The 22,162-nt window shown below is 25.2% G+C and overlaps 2 protein-coding genes across 2 annotated transcripts in view; one reads left to right on the top strand and one right to left on the bottom strand.

The window, feature by feature from the left end:
- LOC127288415 (uncharacterized) overlaps window positions 1-22,162 on the top strand; it is a 261,749-nt gene that overhangs the window by 100,232 nt on the left and 139,355 nt on the right. The window lies entirely within an intron of this gene.
- The window catches only part of LOC127288453 (uncharacterized), a 138,743-nt gene that overhangs the window by 16,323 nt on the left and 100,258 nt on the right, over window positions 1-22,162 (bottom strand). The window contains exons 6-10 of the mRNA XM_051315916.1: window positions 7,351-7,487; window positions 3,668-3,956; window positions 2,496-2,755; window positions 682-834; window positions 17-211 (exon numbers count right to left, since the gene is read on the bottom strand). Of these exons, the coding sequence (XP_051171873.1) occupies window positions 17-211; window positions 682-834; window positions 2,496-2,755; window positions 3,668-3,956; window positions 7,351-7,487 (1,034 nt within the window). The remainder of the gene's footprint in view (window positions 1-16; window positions 212-681; window positions 835-2,495; window positions 2,756-3,667; window positions 3,957-7,350; window positions 7,488-22,162) is intronic.

Here is a 22,162-nt window from a genome sequence, read left to right as displayed (position 1 = left end):
TGAGAATGAAGCGCACCTGAACCTCTAACTGAAATCCGTGAAGCGAATGTGGTGGCGTAGGATGAAGAAAGGTGCCAAAAGGAGATGTGGTGAATTCAACCAGGAGTTCCGGTCCACTGTTCGTTGCCTCTGGAACTGGCTCGCCACCACCGCAGAATTTTAATATCACTGGATCCCGAGTCGTATAACCATCATAAATGGTCACGTAGTCCTGTTGAAGGAGAAGAAAATTTTGTTATTCCAACGGGAAAAAGAAGCAAATGCAAAAAATATTGCGATTCAAGTTTTCTTTTTTTTTTTTTTTTGTTTTTATAATAGAGAACAAATTTTTTTTAAATGCAAGAAATATTTTTTCTGCTACAATGAAAAAATTTTAATTGAATTATTTATTTTTCTATATAAAATTTTTTTTTGTGAAACAAATTTTTATTCAATCTTTATGATTATTTCTTTTAAATAGAAAATATATCAAAATGTACCGTAATTCCCTCAAAAAAATTATTTTTTTCTACATTGACTTTCTTTTGGTTATAAAAAATTATATAACAAAATTTTTTATTATATAATTATAATATAAATTATTATAAAAATATATAATTACAATAAATATAATAATTTACAATGGATGTAGAAAAAATTTAATTTTTGATTTTTATAATAAAAATTGAAAAAAAAATGTACCTGAACGACATCACAGTCTTGCCATAATCGAAGTTCACGTGGTGGTGGTTCGGCTTGTGTTGCTGGTCGCGCTCTTACAGCGACCAATTGACCCCGCGGTTGCCTTACGGAAATTAAAGCATGTTTTCCTGGTGGAACATCCGTTTGTCTCACCTGAAATAAAATATAAATCATTTAAGAAATTTTATTGGAAAAAAGTATATTTTTTTTCATTAACGCATTGAACATGTCTGACTAATTTTTGGTTTTACTACTTTTTTCCAAAATAAATTTTTTGTTTTTTTTTTCGAAGTAGAATATTTATTGTCGTTGTATGACTGATGCTTGACTTTTATCACTTATTTCTGTTAACGATACTTTAATTATTTTATTTGTCTGACTAACACTAGTCTATACTACTTGTAGATAATTTTTTTTTGTTCTTACTTATACAGTTACCTATTATTCGATTTTTACTACAATTAATTCGTCTAATTGCTTTTTTTTGCTACTTATTTAAATTTATTTTCTATTTTATTTTCTATTTTGTAATTTTTCGCATTGTCTGACTAATAACTGACTTGTATCACTTATTTCAGATAGTGTTACTTTTATTTTTAATTGTCTGACTAATACTAGGATTTACTACTTATTTTCAAATAGAGTCTATTTTTTTGGTTCTTATTAATAATATCATAAGAATACTAGGCTTTACGATTTTTTTCCAATTAATTATTTTTTTGATTCTTACTAATAATATAATTATGATTTCTCTGACTATTCTTCGATTTTACTACTTAAATATAATTTTTAATTTGTCTGACTATTTTTGTTTGTACTACTTAGACTTTTTTTTCTATTTGTAATTTTCTGCTTGCCTGACTAATTCCTGATTTCTACTACTTACTTTAAATCTTTTTCTATTTGTTCTATTTGTAATTTTTTTATCTGCCTGACTAATCTTGGGTTTTACTACTTTTTTTAAAACAAATTTTTTTAAATTCTTTTTACTACTTATTATGATTGTCTGACTTATAACTGACTTCTACCACTTATTAACAAAACTTTAATTTTCAATATGTCTGACTAATATTAGGCTTTACTACGTATAGATACTATTTTATTAATTTTTTCAATCAATTTTGAATTCTACAATGTTCTATTAAAAATTCTTATTTTTAGTATAGTTTTAACATTTCCGAACAAAGAAATATTTTACATATATAGAGTGATTTTTATGTTCCTGACCCATAAAAAAAAATTTTAATCTCTTTTTTCGTTCTCTAAGAAAAAAAAAAAGTGGAATTAAAAAAAAATTTTTATGGCTTCCGGAATATAAAAATCACCCCATGTGTATTAGAATACAGCGTTTATGATTCGACATGTCTATATATAGCAAAGTAGTTCTAATCGAAGCTCATTCCGTTTGCAATCTCATGGGCAAACTCTGCGTCTAGTTACCATATGGAGAATAATGGTCTTGCCTCCAGGAAGTGACGTTACATATCAGAAATTTGCCAAAATTACACTCGAGGAAACATAATTAGGGACCTACATATGTTGCATTTGAAAGAGTCCCTTGAGATAGTATTGATAATTTACATATATAGCAATAAATTGAATAAAAATAGATTCTTTTTTTTTTATTCAATTATTTTGATTAAATATTTAAATTAAAATATTCAATATTATTGAGAAAACTAATTAAAATTGTTGTGTAGTTTTTTCTTTGTTTTGAATTTATCTTTTTTAGGAATGTAGAGAGAATTTTTTAATTTTGAGAGAAAGATAAAAAAAATTTTTTTTCCTCTCACTATTTATTGGAAAATACTTACGGCATAGTAACAGGTGAGATTTCGTGGATAGAGACCGGGAAAATTTGGCGATTGGAGTCGGCATTTTTTTTTGTCACAGTCAGTGAATATTCGAGAACAGTATGTACCATCGATGAGTTCACCGAGAAATTGTTCAGAAGCGCTCGATTTTGTTGGTTCCTCATGTTCCACCATTTGTACAGGCATTGCCATTGAACTGTTCAAATATTCCGTAGAGGATCGTTGAGTTGTCACTGGCATTGTTGTAATTTGTGTCATCCCTGGAAAATATTGCAGACAAATTATTATTTTCACATTGCTATATAAAAATGTGCATTTTTTTTTGTCTTTTTGTAAATTGAAAATTTTTAAAATTATTTTTGTAATTATTTTTGTAATTATTTTTGTAATTATTTGAAATTATTTTTTAAAATTATTTTTTAAATTAATTAAAAAAATTGATGGAAAAACTTTTTAAAAAATTTAAAATAAAAATATTTATTGATAAAAAAATATCTATAAATTTCTAATTCAGATGGTGAATTTAATTTATATTTAAATGCAAAATTTTCCAAGTTAATGTCATAAATGTAAATCATCTTGTACAGCTATATTAAGAAAGCTTTAAAATTATCCCCATTTAATTAGTTTTGTAACGAGTGGCTTTAATTAGAGAAATTATTATATCGAATGGAAAGTTTCTGATGTAAAAGTTCATGAATATATTTTGCAAATTTAGTGCATGGAATATGTTTTTAGTATTGAATTTAAATTAATAATAATCTAATTTACGAAATAGATTAGAGAAAAAAAAATTATACACTGAAAAAAATTTCCGTTACAAATAATCAGTTATTATTAAATAAATAAATTAGCAAATATTTATTTGTATTGTATAATAATTATTATTTGATACAAATTAAATTGTATTTATTTCAAATAAAAAAATTATTGATTCAAAATTATAATTTATTTAATTGAAATAAAAATTATTTAGTTCAAGTAAATATTTATTTGATAATAGTCAAGTAATCGATTAGTTAAATCAAATAATTTTTTTTAGTGTAAATTTTTTTGTAATTTAAAATTGAAATTAAAAATTAAAATTAAAAATTAAAAATTAAAATTGAAAATTAAAAATTAAAATTAAATTTTTTTTTGAAAGCCAAAATTGTAAATTGTAAAATTCGTACCAACAAAGGGATTTCCGTAACGCACAACAGCGTCTGACCTTCGAATTGTCTTGTACGCCATTCTAAAGTCAAAATTATATCCTGTCTGATCCTTATTGAGCCTGAAGAGCCGAAGTGTTATTGATACGCTTGGTGTTTCACTGTAGTATATCGCTGGACCCCAAGATGTCCCACACCATAAGCCACCGACGTCGGGACGTTTAACCTCAGAAATCTGTAAGGAACCATCTGGACAACCTTCCGCCGTGAACGATACAAATTTTCCCAATGTAAAACTGTCAAATGTCAACTGTAACAAAAATTTTCTATTTTTATTACACTGAAGAAACATTTTTTTTATATTTTTTTATTTTTAAATAATTTATTATTTTATTATCAAATACTGAGAAAAAAAAATTATCTTTACTATTTTTATGAAAAAAAAAAAACGAAACTACAGTGAAAGCAAAAATTTATTTGATTCAAAAAAACGGTTGTTTGAATTAAATAAATATTTACTTGCATCAAATAAATATTTATTTATATTAAATAATTATTATTTGAGATGATATTTGTTTTAAATACAGAAATTATTGATTAAAATCCAGTTTATTTAATTGGTTTCAAAAATTATTTGGTTCAAGTAAATATTTATTTGTGTAAAGTAATCGATTATTTGAATCAGATGAATTTTTTCCAGTGTATAAAATATAATAAAAAAAAATATTGAACTAGATACAAAAACCCAAATAACAGTGTTGAAAACTGAAAAAAAAATTTTTCCATAAAGAAAGCGAATATTTTTTATTATGAAAAACTTTTTGAGTTATGAATTTTTTAATTTTTAAAACACGAGTTTCGTTATTATTTAACCTAGAATTGCATATGAATTCCATTTTCATGCTGGAAAAGTAATAGTACCAATTTTGTATATATGTTGCGGTTTTATTCGCACTTGCTCTATCATTACTCAAAACCACATCAACCTTTAACGTATATATGTCTCTGTTTCGTTTTTCATCTCTCTCTCTCTCTCTCTCTCTCTCTCTCTCTCTCTCTCTCTCTCTCTCTCTCTCTCTCTCTCTTTTCCTCGTATTGTGACAATCTCGATAATTTGAAATATTCATCCCAAACTCCCTCACCCCCTCGCCTTGCAATCAAAATTTATTTATCCCTTTAAATTTATAATTTTAAATTTTATATATTTTAAAAAAAAAATCGAGAGAATAATTTTTTTAATTTTTCGAATATTTATGAACTCCATTTACACTGAGGAAAATATGCTATTGAATTTACAATTATTTTCGCCAAAGGCGTATAGAAATTATTGATTTCAAAAATATATGCTGTAGAATTTGTAAAATATGATAAATAACTAAATTCTATAGCATATATGTTTTTGAAACAATATTTTTTAATTTTTATATCTTAAAATATTCCTTTACATTTATCTTTTATTCTTGATATTTGTCTGACTAGAAGTGTCTTTTACTACTTATTTGTATTTCTATGTATTTTTTCTATTTTTCTGATTTGTCTGACTAATTCTTGGTTTTACTACTGATTTCCAATTTTTGTCACTGGTTTTCATACTTGTCTGACATAGATGTGACCTTGACTACTTATTTTTATTTCTTTCTTTGTATTTTTCTAGTTTTATATTTATTTTACTGATTTGTCTGACTAATGCTTGATTGTACTACTTGCAAATATGTTTCCCATTATATTTTCTATTTTTATAATTATTTTTCTGATTCTTCTGACTAATGTTTGGTTGTACTACTTACAAACATGTTTTTATTGTATTTTCTACTTTTATAATTATTTTTTAATTTTTTGATTCGTCTGACTAATGCTTGGTTTTACTACTTGTTAACATTTTCCTTCTTTATAATTATATTTATTTGTCTGACTAATGCTTGTTTTTACTACTTATGTAGATTCCTTTTTTTTTGGTTTTTCTCTTAGTTTTATTATTATTATTATTATTCAAATTTGTCTGACTAAATTTAGATTCTACTACTCATTCTCAATATATATTTTTCTTTCTGTTATTTGTCAATATTCCAGTAAATATTTTTAATGTCTGACTAACATTTGTCTTTACTACTTTATTTCAATATATTTTTGTTTATTTCTTGTACCCTTGTACATTTTTTTTTAAATTTTGTGACATGTAAAATTCTATTACTTGATACAATTTTCTGTCTTGTTTGACTAATTCTAGGTTTTACTACTAATTTTCATTAAATTTTTCTCATCCGACTGATACCTGACTTTTTCTACTCAAATATCTTTTTGTCTTTCAAAATATTTGTTCCTGTCTGACTAATGCCTGATTTACCTACTTATACCTAAGTATTTTCTTCTTCAAATATTTTCAATAAACATTTCATATTCACTATAATTTCTTTTTCAATTGTTTTTTTTTTAATTTTTTAAAATTTTAATAAAAATTTTTATTTATTTATTTTCTTAATTTTTATTTTAAATTTCACTTAAATTTGAATTTTTAGACGTGCAAAATTTTTTTACTCTTCCTTTTTTGAAATGTACGTTAAAAATTGTGTTTCGATGAAAAAAACTTTTTTTTTCCCAACATTGTGAATGTATTTGACAAATTCACACGCGAGAGAAAATGCGAATCGAGTAAAATGAATATGACAATAGTACATAGTCAAGAATACATGAATAAATGACAATGATGAGTGTAACAAAATTTTCCTTTCATTTTAAACAAATTTTGATAATCCAATTACAAAATCATTCGTTACAATTTTTCTCTCTCTCTCTCTCTTATTCATGCCTAGGGAAAATATAATATTTCTCTATTTCAAGGCAGAAAAAAAAGAATCCAAATTAGAATTTTTTTTAAGAAAATAAAAAAAAAATTAGAAAAATATAATAAGCTATTAAAAAATTCGAAAAAATTTCTAAAATAATTAAATAAAATTATAAATATTTGAAAAATAAGAAAATAATTCTTTTTTCCCCATATTCTTTATATTTTTGTTAAGTAAAACTGACAAGCTTTAACAAATATTCTGTTTGTATAAACTTTCATTGAGGAAAAAAAAAAAGAAAAAAATTTCTCGCATCATGGGATTATGTTTGTCTCCTTTTTTTTTCCTCACTGAGAAAGTGGGAAAGGGATTGAGGGAGGGGGGGGTGGTTGTGGGTGGGTGAAAAAAAATTGGAAGAGGAAAAATAATTTTTTTAATAAGCTTCTGTTCGAAGTGATGAAGCTTTTTCACATTCAGAGAGAAATTGTTACGCTTCGTTACTGTTCACGCGGATGGTGCACGCGGTGGTAAACGTTATTAAAAAAATTTCAACGTTAATTCTTCTTGGGTTTTGGATTTTTTATTTTTCCACCGAGTGTAGACTTTTTAGCAACATCTCTTTTTTTTCCTCCACCCCCCCCCTCTATCTATCCATTTTTTTTTGCTAATTCATTCAACCAAGAAATTATGGAATTCGAATTTTTTTATAATAAATTAATAATTTAATTTAATAATTTAATAATTAATAATTAATTATTAATTATTAATTATTAATTATTAATCATTAATTATTAATTATTAATTATTAAGTTATTAAATAAAATAGATATTAACAAAAAGATAAAGAAAATATTTTTTAATGATTATAAAAAAAGAAGGTTAAAAAAAGGAATTTTTTGTTTAAATTGAAAAATAAATTACCTGAACAATATCTCCAAAATCGCCTCCAGTTGCGTTGAATGTTATTTTACAGATGTAAGGCACCTTGTCTTCCTTTGGTCGGTGAAGTTCCAGGTCGTAAGTTTTCCCCACCTCTCCGTAGTATGTTTTGTTGCAAGCTGTAACAAAAGCCACCAGAAACGGATATCTCAATCTCTCAATGTGATTTATGTTCTTTGGCGTGTACGCGCTTTTTCATTTTTTTTTTTCTTCTATTCTATTTAAGTATACTTGGAGAGAAAACTTTTCCGCACGCATTACAACTTTGCTAGATATGCAACTGTTTAAAAAAAAAAACGAGGAAAATAAATTTTTTTCAACGAATTTAAACGGAAATTTACGAAAGTGAAAAATCTTGTTCAAAAACTTTTGCATTGTAGAATTTTTTTTTTCTTTACACTTTTTAAAAATTAATTTTTTTTTTTCTCTTTAAAAGAGGATTCCTCTTTTTTTGCAGTAACTTTTCATCTTATATATGGACAATAAATTATTTCTGTATAATTAAGAGGATTTGGTTGAATCTCTATTTTTTCAGAACGTCACTTTATAAACAGGTTACATCCGGAGAAATGTTTTATTTGTACCAAATTATATAATAATAAAATGCTTGGTCTGTCCTTCTGTCCAAACTTGAAGTTGGCCTTTTCTGATTTCACGTGTTTTTTTGAATAGTACAAAATAGTATTTTGAAAAAAATTAATTTTGAAAAATTAATTTTGAAGGTACCAGGGGCCAACGAATACCTATTAAATATTAATTATAAAAACACAGGCCTCGAATCAATTTAAAGACATAAAAAAGTCGTTTCAGTCGATTTATATTCCAATAAAAAGTGAATTTGTTTTTCATTTTAACAAAAATATTTTACAGATTTTTAAATAAAAATTTTTTTTTTAATTATAATCCTTTTCGAAGGGTTAAAGTTGAAATTTTTAGAAATAATTAAATTTCAAAAGTTATTGTTAATTTTCAAACAATTATTAAATTTTACAGAACTAAAAATAATTTATCAAACAATTTTTGGAAAACATTTTTTAAATTTAATTGAATTTTCAAAGATTTAAAATTGAGATTTTTGAAATTAATTGAAACTTTAAGTGTTTTGTAATTAAAATTTTAGATGATTTCACTAAAAATTTATTAGAAAATGCGGACAAAATACAATAATTTAAAAATCATTTTTAATTGAAAAATGGTTTCAGATAGTTGAATTTTCAAAGAATATTATTAAAATAGTTAAAAATAATTGAATTTCCTTAGAGTTATAATTGAAATTATTAAATTTAAAAAAAAAAAAAATTTTCGATGGAAAATTTTAGAAATAATTAAATTTTAGATGCTTTTAAATTTAAATTATTGAAAATTCAATTAATTTTGTATTCAAATTTTGGAAAATAATGAAATTTTTTTTGATTTTTTTGGAAAATAATTGAATTTCAGTTCATTTTGAATTGAAAATTTTGGGAAATAATTGAATTTTAATTGAAATTTTGGATAATAATTTAATTTAAGTTCATTTTTGATTGATAATTTACTTAAATAATTAATTTTGAATAGAAATTTTAGAAAATAAATGAATTTTATTTCATTTTAAATTGAAAACTTGGTAAATAATTAAATTTTAAATTGAAAATTTTTGATAATTATTGAATTTTAATTGATTTTGAATTAAAATTTCTTGTAATAATTGAATTTTAGTTTATTTTGAATTGAAATTTTTAAAAAATAATTCAATTTTATTGTGATATTTTTTTTTAAATTATAAACAATTGTTAAATTTTATAAAAAAATTGTAATTGAAAAATAATTTTGATATAATTGAATTTGTTATGTATTTAATTAAAATTATTAAAAATAATTAATTTAGTGAAGAATCATTTTAGTTCAAAATTTGTTAAATAATTGAATTGAAGAAGATCTGAAGAAGATCTACATTTTATACTAAAAAAATGTATTTTATTTACATTTTTTTTCAAATGTAAAAAAAATGTCGCATTTTATTAAAATAAGCCGATAAAAGTCGTATTTTTGAAAAAAGTCGGAAAAAGTCGTATAATCCGAGGCCTGTAAACATATAATTTTCATTATTATCATTTAATATGTAATAATATTCTAATAAATTAAATTATTATTGATAATATTAATCTTCAATTTCTTTATAACAAATAATTAAACATTCAATTTGGCGCGCTTGCGCGCGTTTAATTTTGCTAGTATAATATAATATATTTGAGTTAAATAAACGTATATTTGTTTCACAGCCTACTAGCCTATTTATTTGGCGTAAATAAATTTTTTTATTTAAATCAAATAAAAATTTATTTGAATTACATAAAAATTCATTTGAATCAAATAAATATTTATTAGGCTGTGAGACAAATATATCATTTCTCTGGGTGTAAAGCTTCGTGTAAAAAACAAAAGAAAAATATTTTTTCTATCAAGAAAATTGTTAGAATAATAATAATAATAATTATTAAATAAAGAAAAAAAATCGTATTTTTTTAGATAAATTAAAATTAAATAAATAATTAATAATATATAATTATAATGTAATATTATTATTATTATTATATAATATTATAATATAATTAATTTATTAATTAATAAATTAAAAATAAAATAAAAATTTAATTTTTGAACGAAATATTTTTTTGATTTTTTCCGGTGTATTAGAAAATGTTTTTTCGTTCTGGAATCTTCACTTTGAAGAGCTCTAAATTTTTGTGGTGGCAATAGTAGCGAAATATAATAATATAGAACATTTACCAGTATTGTAGAAAATAGGAAATGAAGACTTTGATGAAAGTGAGCCATTTGTTCTGGGACGTGCTAGTACGAAAAGGTTCATTTGTCACCAAGGTATTACGGTAGTTTTATATATATATATATATATATAGAGGACTTTTTGAGGATAAAAAGTGCGATAGAAGAGCAACGCTCGACGAAAACTCATCAACGGCGGGATATTAATTATATGGAAGAGCAGTAAAATGGTATTCACTAACAAAGCTGGTTAGAAGCTCACTAATAGACATATATATCTATATATATATTTGGGAGATAAAATGAATCTAGTGATAGAAATAGGTCATTCGTCAGGTGTGAATACACATACATATATATATGTGTTGATAATGACCAGTAACGGTTATTTTTCCTTTTTTTGACAACTCTCATTTATTTTATAATTTTATATATATATTTCAGAATTTTATTCCAGGGCTGATAAAAATTATGATTTTAAAATTAAATAATAATTAAGAATTTAATTTTTGAAATAAATAAAAATTGAAACGAAAGAAGTAAAATTGCATTTTTATATATATATATATATATTAAATTAATAATTGCAGTATAATTTGGTTGAATATTGGGAGGTCACATATACACATCAATATTATTAGACCAATAATACCGCCTCGGTAATGGTCCATCAGGGGCTGGAAGTTTGGCACGTAGATGCCAATAATTGGCATGCCAATATTGGTATCGGCACGACTACAAACCAACCTTTCGTCAATATTGGTCCAATGTCGACGTGTCTTAACAACATAAAATGTGTGTCAGTATATGTCTCTTAGATACGATTAAATTCTCCAAGGATTTGTAAAATTTTTTCAATTTACATATATTCGATAAATTTGATAAATGACATTGCAATAATTCGCGTTATACAATGGAAATAAAAATTTATTTGTTTTAAATCAATATTTATTTGTTTTAAATCAATATTTATTTGTATTAAATAAATACTTATTTGTTTTAAATAAATATTTGTTTGTTTTAAATCAATATTTATTTGTATTAAATAAATATTTATTTGTTTTCAATAAATAATTGTTTTATTTTAAATAAATGTTTATTTAAATATATCTCTATTTTTTAAAAAAAGAGGAAGAATTAAACATTTGTTTCAAACACCTTTTTAATCCTATTAATTCGCAAAGGTCTTCCAGTTAAGAATTGGAATCGGAGATGGAATTATTGTTGGGAATGGAGGGAAAAAAAGAGAAGAAAAAAAGAAATTAAGCCGAATCGTGTGTATCGGAAACGCACTCCTCGTGATTTTAACTGGCTTCTTTGTTCGTGTATCGTTCGAAATCAAGAGTATGAAATTGTCATAAGGTTTCAAAAGGCTTCAAAAGGTTTATCAGAAAAAAGCGAATTTTTTTTTTTGAGAAAGGCCAAAAATACATTAAAATTTTATTATTATTACCCAGACAAAATATATGATTATATAAGGGAGGTAATATAAATTCTAAAAACAAATATTCTAAAAATAAGAATAAATCCTTTTGTACACTAATTTTCATATTACAATGAAATTTATTCTAGAATTCAGTATATTCTATTTGTAAATAAAGAATATTTATACTTCCTCAAGAATTTCCAAAGAAAATTTTATACAGAAATTCCATGGATGTTTCACCAAGTTTCCATGTAATTTCCATAAAATTTCCATGGAATTTCCATAGGAATTGCATGACTTGTATGGACTTCCATGGACTTTCCATCAATTTTCCAAGGAAATTCAATTAAATTTCCAACAGAAATTCTAACATTCCATAGACTTTCCTTCAATTTTCCAAGGAACTTCAATTAAATTTCCATTTATTTTCCATGGAAATTCTCACATTCCATGGACTTTCCATCCTTTTTCCAAGGAAATTCAATGAAATTTCCATTTATTTTCCATGGAAATTCTCACATTCCATGGACTTTCCATCCTTTTTCCAAGGAAATTCAATGAAATTTCCACTTACTTTCCAAAGAAATTCTGATTTTCTATAGACTTTCCATAGGAATTCCGTAAAAATGTAATATAATTTCTGTGGAAAGTGAATGAAAATTAAAATTGATTAACCCCTTCGCAGTCCAGTTAAAAATCGCTGGTGGGCCTAAAACGGTCCGAAAAAAAAGTTTCCAAAAAAATATGACTTCATCATATTTAAGGTTTTTGTGGTCGCTGAATTCAATATTGAGGACAGTTTTTCAAAATTCAAAATGGCGGATCCAATATGGCGGACAAATTTTTAAAAAATCAATCCAATTTGCCTGAAATTTGTTACTCGGGGGTTTTTGGGGTCGCTAAATTCAAATTTGAGGTCAGTTTTTCAAAATTCAAAATGGCGGATCCAATATGGCGGACAAATTTTTAAAAAATCAAACCGATTTGCCTGAAATTTGTTACTCAGGAGTTTTTGTGGTCGCTGAATTCGAATTTGAGGTCAGTTTTTCAAAATTCAAAATGGCGGATCCAATATGGCGGACAAATTTAAAAAAAAAATTTAAAAATTTGTCCGCCATATTGGATCCGCTATTTTGAATTTCAAAAAACCGACCTCAAATTCGAATTCAGCGATCCCAAAAACCCCCGAGTAACAAATTTCAGACAAATCGAATTGATTTTTTAAAAATTTGTCCGCCATATTGGATCCGCCATTTTGAATTTTGAAAAACTGACCTTAAATTCGAATTCAGCGACTACGAAAACCCCGGAGTAACAATTTGTGGTCAAAACGCATTAATTTTTAAATTATCCGCCATATTGGGTTTCCATATTGGATCCGCCATTTTGAATTTTGAAAAACCGACCTCAGATTCGTAATCAGAGACCCCGAAAACCCCTGAGCAACGAGTTTCATGTAAATCTGATAAATTTTAAGTTTTCATGGTCGCCATTTTGGGTCCGCCATTTTGTTTTTTTGAAATCTGACTTCAAATTTGGATTCAGCGACCCCAAAAACCCCCGAGTAACAAATTTCAGGCGAATCAAATTAAATTTAGTATTATTTTTTTGCGATGGCCATATATGGTCACTTGCACAAAGGTGGCACGACTTTTTCTGGCCACATATGGGCCCTGGACTATCAAGGGGTTAAATTTAATTGATTTTTTTTAAATTGATGGAAAATCCATGGAAAGTTAGAATTACTGTGGAAAGTAAATGAAAATTTAATTGAATTTCCTTGGAAAATTGATAGAAAGTACATGGAATGTTAGAATTTCTCTGAAAAGTAAATGGAAATTTAATTGGATTTCCTTGGAAACTTAATGGAAAGTTCATGGAAAGTTAGAATTTCTGTGGAAAGTAAATCATTTTTTTCTTGGATTTCCTTGGAAATTTAATGGAAAGTCCATGGAAAGTTAGAATTTCCGTGGAAAGTAAATGATTCTTTTCTTGGATTTCCTTGGAAACTTAATGGAAAGTCCATGGAAAGTTAGAATTTCCGTGGAAAGTAAATGATTTTTTTCTTGGATTTCCTTGGAAAATTGATGTAAATTCCATGAAAATTTAATTGAGTATCCTTTGGATACTCAATTAAAAATGGAAAATGGAAAATGGAAAATTTTCCATGGAAATTTGAAAATTCCATGTAAACTCAATGGAATGTCCATGGAAATTTAATGGAAATTTGATCGAAAGTCTATGGAAATTTTATGGTTTTACGAAAAATCTATGAAAATAAATTTTTAAAAAATGTAATTTTAAATATTTTTAAATTAATAATTTCTAAAATTTAGAATATATTTTTAATTTCTGATATATGAATGTGGGTGGAAATATATATATATGTATAGATGATGAAAAGGCCATTCATATAGTTTGGCCGTTTTCTGAGACCAGCATTTCCGTTTGACAATCTCATGGTTAAAGTACTTTCATCTGTATATAGCATCTAGTTTCCCACACATTATCTCAGCAGAATCTCGCTCGCTCTTCTCTCTCTCTCTCTCATTTCCCTTCAAATGCCTCGCCATTAGCTCAAACCATGTTTGGAACGTTGTAAACTACTCAAAGACGACGATTCATTCAAAGTCTCAACTTTCAGGAAATTAAGATCCTTACGATCCTTTCGGGTGGAAGGCAATTCAGGTGCAGTTGAGCCTTGTCATTGTCATGCGAATCGATCACCAAAACCATTATCCAAAAGTTCTTTTCTATTCAATATAAAATTACACTTTCTGATATTACGATATTTTATTTTCGACAGTAAAATATAGTTTTTTTGTTATAATGAACTCAAATCAACTCTTTTTTTGTTATTTATTTTTTCAATTAAAATATTTGTTATTTGGAATAATTTTAAATATTTTCTAAAAGATATTAACAAAATATGTTCTATTTAGAGGCGTGAAGAAAGACTGAGGAGGAAACGATTTTTTTTTTTTTTTGAAAAAAGAAATAAGAAGCAACTTTGTGGACATGAGGACAATATAAAAGGATACGCTTTTCTCTCCACACCCTTTATTATAGAGGCAACCCTCCTACGCAATGTGAAAAGCGTTTGAAAGAAACCACTCGTCCCTTGCCACACACACACATACAAATTGTGCGTCGCGATCTAAGCCAAAAGCGAATATAAAATTCCACTCCAAAAAACTACAAAGACCTTCAGATTTTAAAACATATACATATACACTTTAGATAGAAAATGATAACAATCTTTTTTTAATATATATATATAAAAAGAAAAAATAATTTATTTTTTCCATTTATTTTTTTTCCTCTAAATTACAAATTGACAAAAAAAAACTGTAAAAGAATTATCTGATTTTACAAAATGCTGTCTGCCTAAAACTAACTTGCACTACTAAACACTGAAAAAAATTTATTTGATTCAAACAAACATTAAATAAATATTTACTTGTATTAAGTAAATATTTACTTACATTAAATAAATATTTGCTTGTATTAAGTAAATATTTACTTACATTAAGTATAAATATTTATTTATATTAAATAATTATTATTTAAGTCAATTAAATGGTATTTGTTTCAAATACAAAAATTATATTGTTCCAAATAAAGTTTATTTGTACTAAATAAATATTTAGTAGAGAAAGAATATTAAATTATATATTAGAAGTATATTTTATTGGCGTTTATTTGTGACAAATAAAACTATATTTGTCTCAGAGCTTTGTAACTTTATATTTGTTTTAAATAAAAAAAAATGTATTTAGCACAAATTAAATTTTATTTGTTTCAAATACAGAAAATTTTTGGTTCAAATACAGGTTATTTAATAAAAATAAAAATTATTTAATTCAAATAAAATATTTATTTGCTACTAGTTAATTTATCGATTATTTGAATCAAATAAATTTTTTTTCACTTTACAATAAAACTAAAATTTTTTCTGACTTAAAATTTTCGCTCTACATAAAAATGTGAAGTTCATAAAAAAAATAATTTCAATATCATGATAATGACATTTTAAAAACTTGATAATAAATTTCCATATAACAGTTTGGGAAAATCGTAAAAATTGTAAAAACAGCAGAGAAACTGTTTTTATAGATAGATATAAAAAAAATGTGTATATACATATATATATTTTGCGTAATGCAATATTTTTTAAAGCCCAACTCTAGTACAGAAGGAATATATATGGACTCGGCAAAATGTTGAACAACAGAATCATATAACTTGCGAGTATCCAACGGTTTAAAATATTTCACATGCAATACCAAATCCAAAGGCTCAGTTTCAGCCGGTTTTCTGCACTGCGGGAAAATCCACAGGATTGTATATAAACAGGTTTGGCAATTGTTCCAAAATCCACGTCTCTGCATTGGTCGTGAACATTTTTTTTTCTTGTTCCGAATTTTGTTTTAGAATTAAATATATACTTATAATAAAAGAAAACAATATTTTTTTTCAAAAATTTTGTTTTTGTAATTAGTTTTTCAAAAAAAAATTATTTTTTTTTTCAATACTCAAATTTGAAATGACTAAAATATTCTCGTAGGAATGGAAAGGTGTCGATTTTTTTTATTATGAAAATACGAGTAAGAGATGCGCTTATATGGAATCAGTTTGAATATATCTTTTAGAAACTTGTGATTCTCAAGAATTTTTTTTTTTTTTTCAATGGTCTTTGTACAAATATATCTTTGAATGTTATTTCGTTTCTCCATATATATAAAAGTTACGAGGAATATATATTTCAAAGAGTCGAAATGATATATGTAGTACTTGAGAATTATCAATTTTATTTTTCAATATATAAAATTTTTAATTAAAAATATATTTCATAAATATTCAATTAAGATAAATTAAATTTTAAAAATTTTAACATTAATTAGTAACTGAAAATAAAGTGATAATTTAATTTTAAAAAATTAATTTAAATATTTTAATAATATGTAGTAAAATTTTAATTGAATAATTAAATTTTTTAATAAGGTTTTAATAATTAATATGTATAATGTTAATGAATAATTATTTCGATAGACGCGGGAGAAATTTATATTATAATGAAATAATGAAATTAATTAGCAATTTGATATTAACGGATATAGTTGGATGGTAAATTGTGTTATATAGAGGTAACAAATTTTTAGGTAAATTTTCCTGAGGCCATTATTACTTTTAGAGCGAGAGAAGAAAGTTGAAGTTGAGCCGACTCGATAACGGGTTTCGGGGTAAAATAATGGTGGAAAGAATTGGGGCGAAAAAAATCCTGACTAAATGTATATATATATATATATATATATATATATATATATGAAATGTATAGCTATATATGTACTTTCGTTTAAGATCTACATTTTTTTCGTTTTTTTTTTACCTCACTTTCTATTATAATATTCTCCTAACAGGAGAGAAAAATAGTAATAAAAAAGCCAATGCGCTTTTTTTTTGCTTCTAATTCTTTAAAGACTCTTGAAGTTCTTCGCCAAGAGGACAAGCTAAAAATCTCAAGATTATCCTTTTTCTTATCTATACTTTCGACAGAAAAAGCAAAATCACTAAATCATATTTTCGTTTTTATTTTAATATTCCTTTATTAGATTTTCATCTGAATTAATGAAAATAATAAACAAAAATTCGGCTAAAAGTATAAAATTCTAAGAAATTAAATTTAGATATTATTTAAGCGCCTGGAATTTTTTTTTTGGTTATCTATTTTCATTTTTGTAATACAAAACTTTTTAGATTATTATTATTCTCATTAAATTTAGTTTCAAGTTTCTCTCTATTTTTTATTTTCTCTATACGTGTTCTCATTTTATACGAGAGAGAAAATTTCTTCATTAGAGAGCTTAATTTTTATTAAAAAAGATCGAACCCATAAAATGTGAAGAAGGGCTTAGTGAAGGGTATACGAAATTTAAAAAAGTTTAGAGGAGCATTAAATCTTAACCTGTGAAGAATGTCAGTCTCAGAATGAATGAGAAGCCGATTGCGGAAATGACGGGCTGTTTAATTTATCGACTTTCGAAAATTGATATCGAATATCTCTCTCTCTCTCTCTCACTCTGTACGAAAATATAAGTAAAAGCCGTGGCTTGTAAAGGGAACCAAGAGAGGGCTATATAGGCAGACACACAAAACTGGCGATATGCCAATCGGACAGCATTTGGGTCAAACCATCCACCCAAACTCTATATTCCATCTCTCGCGACCAAAAAAAAAAAAAAAAAAAAAAAAAAAATGGGGGAAAAAAAATTCCATTCTATCTTTTTCCAGTTACTACGGAACCATTTGCTCTTAAAATGACGATCTCTCTCCAAAAAAAAAAAAATAGCACAATCTCTTACCTAGATTCCTTCGACTTTTTTCTCTATTCAATAAAATTCACTTCCTTCTCATCAGATAGCAACAAAAAAAATTTACTCAAACAAAGAGAAAACATTAAATGTTTATTTAAAGCATATATCTAAAAGCTAATTTAAAGTAAACTGGGTTAAAAGCATATTTGTGTGGAAAACAATATTTCCATTTCAGTTCAATTTCTTTTATAAAAACAAAATTCTGTCTGCCTAAAATTGTCTTTTACTACTTCACTGAAAAAAAAGTAGTAGGTTTTACTACTTTTTAACTACCTCTGAGTAGTACAATAGGTCCTCAACTGAATTTAAACGGTTCTATTAACTATATAAAAATAGTTAAACCAGTAAAAAATTTAATTGGTACACTGAAAAAAAATTCTAGTTAGAATAACCAGAATTCTAATTAGAATAACCAGAATTCTGGTTAGGGTATATTTAACATTTTGATTCTGGTTAGGTTAACCAGAATTCTGGTTATTTTAACGAGAATTCTAGTTAATTCAACTAGAATTCTGGTTAACATAACTAGAAAGTAATGTTAAATATAGCCTAACCAGAATTTTTTTTCAGTGTAGAATGACATTTTGTGATTGTATTAACTTAATTTAAAAATGTTAAAACAACTCAAGATGTAAGTAGTACACAGAAAATTAAAAGGCATTAAAATAAGCTTATTATTTTAATCCATTTTGGTATTAAAATAAGCAAAATTGGATTAAAATAATAAGCGTTGCAGCTTATTTTAATGCCTTTTAATTTTCTGTGTAGATTTTACTACTTAAAGTGGTTCAATAGGATTTAAGAACATTTTTTTAGTACATTTAATAAATATATTGCAATTGAAACTACTACTTTAAGTAGTAAACTATACTACTCTCTAAATCTGAATTAGTTAAAATGTTTACTAATTTGAATTAGTGACTCACTTTTTGCTTCTGAGTTGGTAAAATTTTACTAATTATTAGTAACTTTTACTAACAATTAGTAAAATTTAACTAATTCTAAAGCAAAAAGTGAGTCACTAATTTCAATTAGTAAACATTTTTACTAATTCAGATTTAGAGAGTACTGAAAGTGGTTCAATAGGCTTTATTAAGAACATTTTTTTGTAGAATTAATAAATCTTTTGCAATTAAAACTAGTACTTTAAGTAGTAGATTTTACTACCTAAAATAGGAAAATAAAATTATTTTTTATTTATAATTGTTTATTATCAGTAGAATTGACTTTTTCATCCTCTCTTCTATACTGACGCTTATTTTATGCCCTAACGATTATGTACCTAACAGAGAAAATTTCTAACCGACGGGAATTGAACACTCGACCCTAACGCTCGCTATCCGATACCTTAACCGACTAACCACGCACGCTCGCTACGACAGTCTGCAAACTATTCGAAGACTACTTTCTGCTTGTCCAATTGGTAATTTAACTATTTAAAGTAGTCATTTTTACTACTTTTATTAGTTGCTATAACTATTCTTTTTAAGTTTTGACTTGTAAATTTTTCATCTTTTAATTATATTGTAAGTTGTTTAATTGCATAGTGCAGTAAAATCTACTACTTAAAGTGATAGTTTTAATTGCAAAGGATTTTTTAATTCTACGACATAAATTTTTTTAAAGCCTATTGAACCACTTTAAGTAGTAAAAGCTACTACTGAAAGTAGTTGTTTTAATTGGAAACGATTTGTAAATTTTACATCAAAAACGTTTTTCAAGCTTATTGAATTAATTAAAATAATGAAAAATTACTACTTAAAGTAGTAGTTTTAATCACAAAGGATTTGTTAATTCTACAACCAAAATATACTTAAAGCCTATTGTACCACTTTGAGTAGTAAAATCTACTACTTAAAGTAGTAGTTTTAACTGGAAACGATTTGTAAATTCTACATCAAAAATCTTTTTAAGTTTGTCAAATTAATTAAAATAGTAAAAATCTACTACTTAAAGTAGTAGTTTTAATTACAGACGACTTGTTAATTCTACAACGAGAATTTTATTGAAGTCTATAAAATCATAGAAATTAATAAAAAATTTACTACTCAAAAAGCAGTTATATTAATTGAAGAAAATAATTCCTTTTACTACATTTCATATAACTGGTGAATAGTAGTTGGATTTACTACTCTTCAAATTTTCAGTTGACTACAATTCCACTTGTTTTTACTACCTTAAGAAAGTTAATTTTACTACCGATCTGTAGTTGTACTTTAACTACATATTTACGTAAAATCAACTATTACTTATTAACTTCTTTTAAAAATAGTTACATTAACTACATCAACATGATTAGATTAACTAAAAAAGTAGTTATTTTAACTACTTTCTAGTCAACTACCCACACTGAAAAAAAATTCTGGTAAGGGTATATTTAACATTACTTTCTAGTTAAGTTAACCAGAATTCTAGTTGCATTAACTAGAATTCTTTTTAAAATAACCAGAATTCTAGTTAGCCTAACCAGAATCATAATGTTAAATATACTTTAACCAGAATTCTAGTTAGAATAACCAGAATTCTGGTTATTCTAACTAGAATTTTTTTTCAGTGTAATGGTAGTTGAATTTCTCGGCAACATTTTTTTCAGTGTTGAAAAAAAATTTCAAGTTTTCTCTCACATTGATTTTTTATTTTTGAAAAGGAATAATTTTTCATTTAAAATAATAAAATAATAAAAATAATAACCAAAAAAATTTTTTCAATTAAAAAAATTAAGTGATAAAGAGTGGTTTGGATTTATTGACATTAAGTCAAAAGTATTTTTACGAGTAAAAGTATAAAAAAATAGGGGGAGGGTGGCGTACTTTCTGTATACTTTATATCCAGTCGAATCGTTTATTATCGAAGTCTGGTGAGCGAATTGAAATTCCGCGAATATAAATCTTTACTTCGACGAATCAAGCTCGCAAACAAGCTCGTAATTTTGTGCAAACTATTTTGATTCACTCGCTTGACCCCCCAAACCACCAGTTTGAAATTGAGAAAACTTTTTCTAAAGAACAAAAAGAAATCTTCTTTTTTTTCCTATTTCTCATAATTTTATGATAAATATTCAATCATTCGTTTATATTGAAAGACATTTTTCTTTCAATATGTCAAATGAAACGATACTGTTTTTTATGTACAGTGTGATCAAAATATATCCCCCCCCCCAAAAAAAAATGGTTTTCTAAATTTTTTTTCGGTTTTTACATTAGAAAAAATTTATTTGACTCAAATAATCGGTTACTTGACATCAAATAAATATTTATTTATATCAAATAATTTTTATTTAAATCAAATGAACCAATAATTTCTGTATTTGAAACAAATAAAATTTAATTCTAATAAAAATTATATAGTTTAAGAAAATATTTATTTGATGTCAAGTAACCAATTATTTGAATCAAATAAATTTTTTTTTATTGTAAAAATAGAAAAAGACGATTTAGAATTTTTTTTTTTTGAGGTGTGCGATAAATTTTGATCACCTTGTACAGGGTAATTATTAAAAAAAAATTAATTATTTTTTAATTAATTGTAAAATTATTTTACAATTACAGAAGTTTTATTTTATTCACAAAAGAGAGTTTTGAAATTTAGTTTTTTTGTTGATGTTAACTAAAAAAAAAAAAATTAAAGACATTGTTTAAAAGTTTCCAAAGAAACGAATAAAGACTAGTTAGGCAATTTTTTTGTTTGTAAAGAAAATGTTCCTTCACTTTTCTCGGGCATCGTTTTCTTTCTTAATTACGTTCAGGGCTTAATAATTATTATTAATTACTTCACTGGGTTGATTCTTTATTGGCTTCTCTCAAACAGGATATCAAAGTTAAGTTCGAGTAACTTTTAAATCCTCCATTTTATGTAAAAAGAAGGAAGGAAAAGAAGAAGAAGAAGAAGAAGAACGAGTCGAAGCAAAAGAAGATATAAGATTCTGTGGCTTATATACAAAAAAGTTTTTTGCAACTTTTTCTTTACTTGATATATAGTTCATTTCTTTTATTTTTTTTTCCAACGGGAATATAGTTATAAAGAATTTATGAACAAGTTGCAAATATTTGCGTTTCGAAAATCTTTTTTTTAATGTTTAACAAACTTTTTTCTTCATTTTTTTATTAATTCTTTTTTGCCAAAATTTAGTAAATCTTTACATTCACTGATATTGTTATAAATTACAATTTCAAGAAATCTAAAATTTTTAGTCTGACTACAACTGGCTTTTACTACTAAAAAAAACCGA

The sequence above is a fragment of the Leptopilina boulardi genome, unplaced genomic scaffold, assembly GCF_019393585.1.
Source record: "Leptopilina boulardi isolate dan_hultmark-lab unplaced genomic scaffold, ZJU_Lbou_2.1 LbouV2_386, whole genome shotgun sequence".
NCBI lineage: Eukaryota > Metazoa > Arthropoda > Insecta > Hymenoptera > Figitidae > Leptopilina > Leptopilina boulardi.
This window is presented reverse-complemented; position numbering and strand designations above follow the sequence as displayed.